A 9,170-nucleotide genomic window follows, 5' to 3' on the forward strand; every position below is an offset into this window, starting at 1 on the left:
TAAATTTAAAGATGCTGCATATGTGTTAAGATATACAAGTTTCACTTTTGTTTAATTTAGGCTGCAGGCAGTGGCACACCTAACATTTGATAACCTGAACTGGATCATTTTTAACAGCCCCTTTATTGCTGAGAGCTAGTTTGGTGTACTAGCTAAAGTTTTAGACTAGAAACCAGGAAACTATAAATTCTAATTCTACCTTAGTTACAAAGCCTACTGGGTGATCTTGGACAAGTCTCTTATCTCACTCCTATGAAAAAGAAACTGGCAAGCCATTTCTGAAAAATGCTGCCAGGAAAACTACAGGGGACAGTTACCAATTGTGACTTGAAAGCAGTCCCCCCCCTGCTTCATCACTGCTGTGCTGCTACCCACTGCCAAACAGCAGATTGGCATGAAGGCATTAACAATTCTACACCCACTGCTAGCTTCTTTATGTTTCAAAAAGCATTCCCTTTATTGCCTGCCTCCAGGGTGGACCACACGTATGTAGCCCTCCTTGGCACACCACTGGCTGGAGGGCTGTGCAATTTTGTGAGAATAAGCCTTAATGAAAAAGGCCACTTATTTACCTATATGTAGGATTGCATTACTCCTAAAATGTTGCATGTTCTGCAGATAGTAATATTAAAAATTTAGGAATAGTGCAAGCCTACACATTGTTTACATTACATAACATATACATTTCTGGATGGTTCATAAACCAGCTTGTGTTACACTATATACTTGTCAGTAGCAAATGATATTAAAATATGTTATTGTCTTTCTTCCTTCTAGTACGTCCTGAGTTTACAGATACTTTAGCGATAAAGCAAGGATGGCATCCAGTTCTTGAAAAAGTACATTTTGAGAAACCTGTTTCTAATGATACCTATATCACAGAAGGAAGTAATTTTATAATAATTACAGGACCAAATATGAGTGGAAAATCAACCTACCTAAAACAGATAGCCCTTTCTCAGATTATGGCACAAATGGGTAAATAATAACTTCTCTAAATACGTGTGTGTGTGTGTGTGTGTGTACCAATTATGATTTATAAGTAAAAGGATATTTTAAGTGTATAAAAATAATATACAATTTTCTTACTATTTCACAAATTTGACAAAGCTAAAGTTAGTTCAAATGCAGTAAACCCATTTGTTTTGTTCCTTTCCTTAATCTGCAGGTTCTTTTGTCCCAGCAGAATATTCTTCTTTTAGGATTACTGAACAAATATTTACCAGAATAGGTATGGATGATGATATAGAAACAAATTCATCAACGTTCATGAAAGAAATGAAAGAGGTATTCATTTAATTGAGTTAGAGGTTGTTAGTTAATAAATGGCCTTGATTCATATTTAATTGATTTATAGGATATATATTCATAAACAGATTTAGATGCAGCTAGATCAAAATGATATCATGTGTGTCATGATGTCACCATATAAATAAGGCAAATGTGATGTCTGTGTCCTTTTGCTTCATATGATACAAAACAATGAATGAAGGCGAATATATGTGTTTCAGGAAAATGTCGCAGGATCCAATCTAGGTTGGTCACAGCATACACTCTGCTAGGGAGAAGTTCCCTGAAGTTGGGCTCCAGCACGAGTCCAAAAACTTGGAAGACAAAACCTTTCATCCCAATGACCCCGACCCAGATTGGATCCTGCAATCCAAAACCAATGCAAATATCTTTTAACAGTATTTACTACTCTTGTTATTTTTTGCTTTATTATTTTAATGGGTAGTAGTACTAATGTTTGTAAGTCACCCAGAGTCATCTCTGGACAGGATGGGTGGCACATAAGTAAAATAAATTAATAAATTGGTGTAATGAATTACACATTTGTATTGCTTTGTGTCATACTTGTGTCATGACATCATGACATAGATAGCTTTATGACCTATTTACTTCCCTTACCTACAGTCCCTTATTGTCTGCACCCTTAGCTTAACTTGAAAATAACTTTTTCAGTTAATTATACATATTTAATTTTATTCTTTTAGGAAAAATGTTTAAACAGATACAAAACCTCCAAATTTTGTAAGAGGTACAAATCCATCTGTATAGCCTACGAAGGGTTTCCATGTCTTATGGAAAAGATACAGTAATAAGAGAAATAGCAAGTAAAAAAACAGCAATCAAAATAGCAATCAGAATGGAGCATTCTTACCTACTACACACAGATATGCTTCTCTCGGCATTCCTCCTTGCGTCCTGTTTAATAGTCTAAACTTATGTATTTATTTATTTTACTTATCAAACTTATTTGTTGCCTATCTCTTGGTTCAAGGTGACTCTGACAAGTATTGGATTCTGACAAGCTACTTTTCATCAGTCTTGGTATGCAAATTTGTTATGATTTAGAAAATGGTTTGTGAAGGAGTCTAGGTGTTCTTGATCAGTTTTAGATTATAGAAGTTCATGCCCGATTCTTGGTACTTTTATCCATCAGTCCTACTCTGATCTTCTCCTGATCTTTGACATATCATTGTTCTAGTCCACCCAAGCATGCAGGGTCCCTTTTAATGCACTGACACATTTGGATTGATTATATGCACTTTATTAGATTGAATATTTTATCATGTAATTCATTAAGCTCATTATCCATCATAATCACTGGAACAGGTCATTTGCTGGGCAAGCCTGCAAAGTAGCTATTTTCTTTTCAAGCAGGTTTTAATGGTTCAGCTAAACCTTATTTGCATTCAAACTACACTTTTAACAGGTTTAATAATATAGGATTGAATCTTAAATTTTCACTTCAGTCTTATTGTTTGAACTGTGATTTAACTTGCTGGAAGTTGCTTCTTGTGTAAATGTGAGTAGAATATACAATTAACATGATTTTTAAATTGATGATGTCTCTTTTTGAGGATGTGTCATGAATTTAGAAATTTTGATCAAGCACAGGCCCATCTGAACCCATCACTACAAACAAAGAATTAATCAAAGGTGATTGCTGTACAATAATTTCTTTTCAATTACTCCAGCATCGTGGAAGATCAGCATACAGCATAAAGTTATGCATGCATTTGTGGAAATTGAAACTATTGTGAATACAGAGAACTTTTGAATTGGGCTGTTTGTGCTGATTAATGATTTGTTTTTAGGTGGCAGCTGGTTGACTGTTACTAAACTAAATTTCCTATCTGGGGTTTGAGCAGGAAATGAAAGTATCTTTATCCACATATGGAATATTAATAATGAAATTTGATGTCTCTTTCATTAGGTAACATACATCATACAAAATGCTAATGACAGATCACTTATCATAATTGATGAGCTTGGCAGAGGTACCAGTCCTGAGGAAGGCATCGGCATATGTTACGCAGTCTGTGAATATCTTCTAAATTTAAAAGTAATATTATTTTAAAAACATATTTTCTTATACCTTCTGCTATTTTTTCCCATTTCAATAATTCAATTCAGTTCTTGTTTCATTTTGCAGGCATTCACACTCTTTGCTACTCATTTCTTGGAATTATGTCAAATTGATAACTTATATCCCAATGTGGAAAACAATTACTTTGAAGTGCAGCATGTAAGAAGCAGTTGTGAAATTAGGGAGAAAATTGCTTATACTTACATTCTTTCTAAAGGATGCACAGAGGAAAAAAATTATGGTAATAGTCCTGATTCATTAAGGCTTATGACAACACACACAAGAAAGTTTTGATATATGATTTGCATATGCGGAGGGGATCATCTAGCATAAGAGTTTGCACATGCAATTTTAGCTATATTTAGAACAGTATGCTTTTATTTAAAAAACAAGATATTAATATTTTATGATGTGTTCGTTATTGAGTCTAGCAAGTCACTAAGACTAGAGGCTAGTTTTATTAGCCTCTCCATTTCACAAGGTGTTTTATTTCTTGTCACTAACTAATATTTTTCTCATGGCATTTGAAATATTATTAGGAATAAATGAATTTATATTTGGATCTGGTAAGTTTTCATGGACGAGGATCTAGTTCCATCATTCTGTTTTATGTTGAAACGTATACATAAAAGAGTCAAATTTGTTAGCATTAAGATTAGGAAAGAAATTAAGTGCATGAAATACAAGCTGTAATAATTATGCTGTACATGCTCTTCGTTTTCTTGTCTCTTGGCCTCAGTAAAACAGGTGTTTCTCAAATCCATAACAGAGTCTACAAGCAAGTTGTGGAAAGGCTGCTGATCTGCAAATTGCTGTAATGTTTGATATATTTGAGTCTAGGTGGTTACTCTGTAGGATTCCGAATATAATATCACAATTGTGATATTATATGGGCAGCTATATAAACTTGATAAATAACTAAATGAAGTGGATTCTTGGTAGATTACAGTATTTAGAATGGAGAAAACAGAATGATATGTAGGTTTGTTTTTAAAAATATAGAAGTCTGATGTCGGCATTGTGCTTTTGATTGTGTAAATATAATTAAAAAATAGATCCATAAAAGTATGTCATATTGTTTAGTCTTCTTGTCTTCTCAATTTAGTATCACATCTACTTGAACTCTCACTTTAGTTAAAAAAAATGTTCTTAATTCTGATCTGCAAGCCTAATTCTGATCTGCAAGCCTACTTCAGATTTTTAAACAGATCCTATTTAAAAAGGAAATGTGCCAAGGTAACACTGACTCATGGTTAAGATTAATAATAGGAAGGAAAGAGTTTGAATTGCATTTGATCTGGTGTTTGGCAAAACAGATGTTTTTATTAAACGACCTTATCTTTCACAGTAAAAAAAAAAGGCTTCATTTTCTTTTTTTACATTTAGGCTTGAAAGCTGCAGAGGTTTCCTCTCTTCCATTATCAATAATATTGGATGCCAAGAAGCTAGTAACTCTTATTGATAAACAAATGATGGTATGTATTATTAGCAGATAACTTCAGAACATATAATAAAGGTTGTTGTTTTTTTCATTTTATATTCTATTATTAACATGCTTACTTTTCATTGAATTTTGTTGAAAAAATATTTTGAAATGTGCTCTCTACATTTTTTTTTGTAGTGACATGTGAAGTAATGTACAATATGAATTAAACCGCGGAAGTCACAGAAATACCAGTAAATCTGGCTATAAAAGAAAAATGGCTTCATATATATATATATTTAGCCAAAAAGCGTTAAAGCCATAGATTTAAATCCTAACATGCACTAAACTTGGATTTGTTTAATCATGTTTCCTCAATACACTAAGCATAATATAGTTTGCAGATCAAAGGCTGGATTCACTCAACTCAATAAATCATATTAAGTTTCAATACAATAAAGAGAATTGGAGGAATATTTGGTCCTCATCCAATTCAGTATTGCATTGGTATTTTAGGATGGCATGACAACATCTCTGACAGATGGCTCTGTAGAGCCCAACACTTCACAGGCAGTGCTTTTCAAAGCTAAAGATTCCTAATATTATAAAGCTTTTTCCAATGTTTAACTGAAAACTGCTTTCTTGAAGCTTCAGTCCTATAGTTTTACTACTGCCCTCAGGGTCAACAGAAGATCAGTTTTGGCTTTTGCATTTGCATTTCAACCTTTCAGATTTTTAAGACTGCTACCATATTTTCCTTAACTATTCAGGCTAAATCTACCAAACACTTTAAATCATTTCTCTTAGTACTTGTTTTCCAACCTCTGTCTATTCTTTTGATGTTTCCCAGGTTGTCAGTGTCTGTCTTGTAACAGAATACATCAGAGCAGCTGATCGATGGAGAAGAGAGCAGAAGAGAGATCATTTTCTATGATCTGAATATTATGTATTTTTTATGAGTTAACATTTTTAGCAGCTTTCTCATGTACTGCTTCCAATTCATCAAAACTTTCACATTTTTTTTTTTTACATAACGAAATGCAATAGCTTATATTCAAGCCTTGAATTTTATTTCTCTTTTGTTTTTATTTTTATTTTGTTGATTTTAGAGCAACGCTCTGGGATCCCAAAATAATTTTGAATACCCTTTCTACCTTTATTTTATCTGAAGGTCTGACAAACAGTCCCTCTTTTAGATCATTTATAAAAATGTTGTCAAGCATAGTCTTGCAATCTTCCATTTAGATATCTGCCCAGCCTGGCAACATCCATTAACAAGCAGATAAATCTAAATATTCTTTAATCATAGATTAATCCTTCATCATTACCATTTCCTGTCTGGATTAAAGCTCAGATGATTAGCCTACAATCAGTACTACCATTTATGATGGATTAAATACTGCCCCTGTATCTCATGAAAATCTTTGTCATAAAATACGGCAGCATAGAGCTTCAAATCCACATTTATCTGTTTACTCAGGAAGTTACCAGGCGGAAGACTATATCGCATAATGCCAAAAATCTTCCCGCACAATCTTCTAGCAGAAAAGATATTTTGATAACATGGTGGGGTTTTTTTTTCTTTTTCTTGACAAACTATCCCTATCAGACCGAGCAGTCTAATAGTTCAAGCTTCTTTATTAACCAACCACCTGCAACCCACCTAATGACTTTAAAGAAACTTTTAAACTTTTCTGTGAGAATGCAAGGGTCTCTTACTGTAGGCATGGCAAAATTTTTGGTAATTATATCAAGTAATCACCCCTCGTTATTTTGAAAGAATGTGTTTATTTTTCGCTGAAAACAGCTCAGTTAAAAAAAGGTGGACATTATGGCATACTTATAGACCAAACTATATTAAATAACAAAAATTGGAGGATTCCCAATTCATTATTTCCAGCACTGTTGCAGCATCTGTATTTGCAGGAGAGAAAGCAAGCTGGCTTTCCCTTCCCCCTCCCATATTCCAGTAGTTATTCTCTGGAAATGGTTCTCCCATGAAAGTTTCCCAACTGAGCTGGAGATCCTTGTAAGGAATAATAGAAAATGGATACCTAAGTCAGCCAATCTCCCAATTATCCATTACCATTCCTGCTGGCAATTCTATTCAACTAGAGTTTTGAAGGCTAATACTGGCATCTTCTTTTTCCTACATAGACCACATTCATCACATTCCTCAGGACTGGAGTGCTGCCATTAGTACACCATACAGATAATCCTTGGCTTACAACCATTTTGTTTAGTGATCATTCAAAGTTACAGTGGCACACACACACACAAAGAGACTTATGAACATTTTTCATACTTATGGCAGTTGCAGCATCCCCACAACCACGTCATCAAAATTCAGATGCTTGGCAACTGGTTCGTGATGGTTGCATCGTCCTGGGGTCATGTGATCACCTTTTTGCAGCCTTCTGATAAGCATAGTCAATGGGAAAGCCACAATATTGCAGCAATTCATTGAACAACTGTGGCAAGAAAAGTCATGCAATGGAGCAAAACTACTTAACAGCTGTCTTGCTTCATTGTGGTCATAAGTCAAGGACTACCTATATTCAGAAAAGAGGATAAGAGTGCTCCAATCAACTAACGTCTTACAGGTTTGCTGAGTTCTATTAGAAAACAGGTATATGATTTGGCTAGAAACAGGAACAATGAGCTAGAAGGTTTTCATTCCGGCTATTTCCTTTTAATCATCTTGTTCCTACAAACTCTTACCCTAAAGTTTGACGGCAAAAATAGGTCTGTAGCTTTGCTTTCTCATCTTCTACAGTGATTTAATTGATTAATGTGAGAATACGTTAATCAACTATAACTAACTGATAACTGATGTTGTGAATATCCTAAACATTCAGTTTTTAATATGCGCGTGTCCTTTTAAATAAACAGCAACAGCAAAGAACAGATCCTGAAATATTAAAGGAGAAGGCTATGTATCACTTAGCAAACAGATTGATTCAGACTGCTCGCAACTCTCAACTGGATCCAGACAGCTTGCGAATATACTTGAAAGGTTTAAAGAAAAAGTATGAAACTGATTGCATTGCCTCTGAACAAGTAGCTGCAGATGTTAGATGACGGTAAATCATGTACACTCTATTCTGCAGAATTAACTAATGCAAATACAGTTAGAATTAAAATTATATTTACATAACCATTACTTTTTATAAGTCACTATATGTCTGGGATATTTTTTTCCTAATATATAATTGTTATATTTTAATTATACAGTAAATGCATTCTTAATTAAATGGGAAATATTAACAAGAACATATAATGAAATTATTACTTTAAATAACCCCACAAAAATTAAGATTAACCGAAAGGTTTTATTTACAAAAGATCTCATCACATTTTTTAAAAGCATGTATTGATCCATTAATATGACTTATAAAAATGCAGTATTAGACAAACAAAAGAACTGTTCTTTGTCCAAATGTAGACTGAGACAGAAAGAGAACAAAACAACAATTTGCTAATCACTTTATTTGAGACTTAGCGATATCTGTTCATTTTAGGCTATGTAGATATGTTCACTTAATATTTCTGTTGTTTTCTTTTTAATGATTTTTAAAATTTTCTTGTATTAATAATGATTACAGTTTACGTTAAAAGAAAAGAAAAATGTAAACAAATCTGAACATTTGTATAATGTTCATATTATATATTTATTAAAGTTTGATTAAAGTGACCTCAGTAAGCTGAATAAATCAAATTTTCTACACCTTTGCTCCAAATTTTGTAGAGCCATTTGTTTGTTTCAATAGAAGATAATATTTGTAGGTTAGGGTTGATGATGTTACCTAGTTTGGTAATGAAATATCTGCAAGAAAACCACTAAGCTCAGAATACCAAGGACCCAAGATTTGATTGATGGATTTCTGTACCTACCCATCTCAACAATACATATGCTTACTAAATAAAACTATTAATGTTTAATACAGACAAGAAATGGGACCCTTAATATACTGGGACCACAGATATTTCCTATAACTATCAGGAGACTATTAAGCAGCTGTTTGAAATATAAAAGCAATATCTACATATTTTCTGTATATTTTATTATAAAAATGTATTTTGTGGATTTATAGAGAGGGTGATCTCCTAGGAAGCAGATTATACAGAAAGCAATAATACATTTTGTTATGCTTAGACCTTTTGGCAGAATTAAAATAAGTTCATATTGAAGTATCATAATAGCAGTATTTCTTTGAAATACAATTATGGCAAATAATTATATATATATAAAAGCGAAATACCACTCACACATCATCACAAAATCTCCAGAACCATAAAGCCTACAAACTTGAAATTTGGCACGTATGTTCCTCTTGGCTTCTAGGTGCTCACTAAGAAAGAATTTTTCAAAAT

The 9,170-nt window shown here is 33.2% G+C and overlaps 1 protein-coding gene across 1 annotated transcript in view; it reads left to right on the plus strand.

Moving 5' to 3' along the window:
* Positions 1-8,307, plus strand: part of MSH4 (mutS homolog 4) — a 55,112-nt gene extending 46,805 nt beyond the window's left edge. The window contains exons 15-20 of the mRNA XM_026679302.2: positions 778-978; positions 1,169-1,287; positions 3,221-3,349; positions 3,440-3,614; positions 4,760-4,848; positions 7,689-8,307. Coding sequence (XP_026535087.2) covers positions 778-978; positions 1,169-1,287; positions 3,221-3,349; positions 3,440-3,614; positions 4,760-4,848; positions 7,689-7,877 — 902 coding nt within the window. The 3' untranslated portion in view covers positions 7,878-8,307. The remainder of the gene's footprint in view (positions 1-777; positions 979-1,168; positions 1,288-3,220; positions 3,350-3,439; positions 3,615-4,759; positions 4,849-7,688) is intronic.
* The last annotated feature ends 863 nt before the right edge of the window (positions 8,308-9,170 follow it).

The sequence above is a fragment of the Notechis scutatus genome, chromosome 3 (assembly GCF_049901735.1).
Source record: "Notechis scutatus isolate UNSWTSFEM ecotype Mainland chromosome 3, rNotScu1.2, whole genome shotgun sequence".
In the NCBI taxonomy this organism is placed as follows: domain Eukaryota; kingdom Metazoa; phylum Chordata; class Lepidosauria; order Squamata; family Elapidae; genus Notechis; species Notechis scutatus.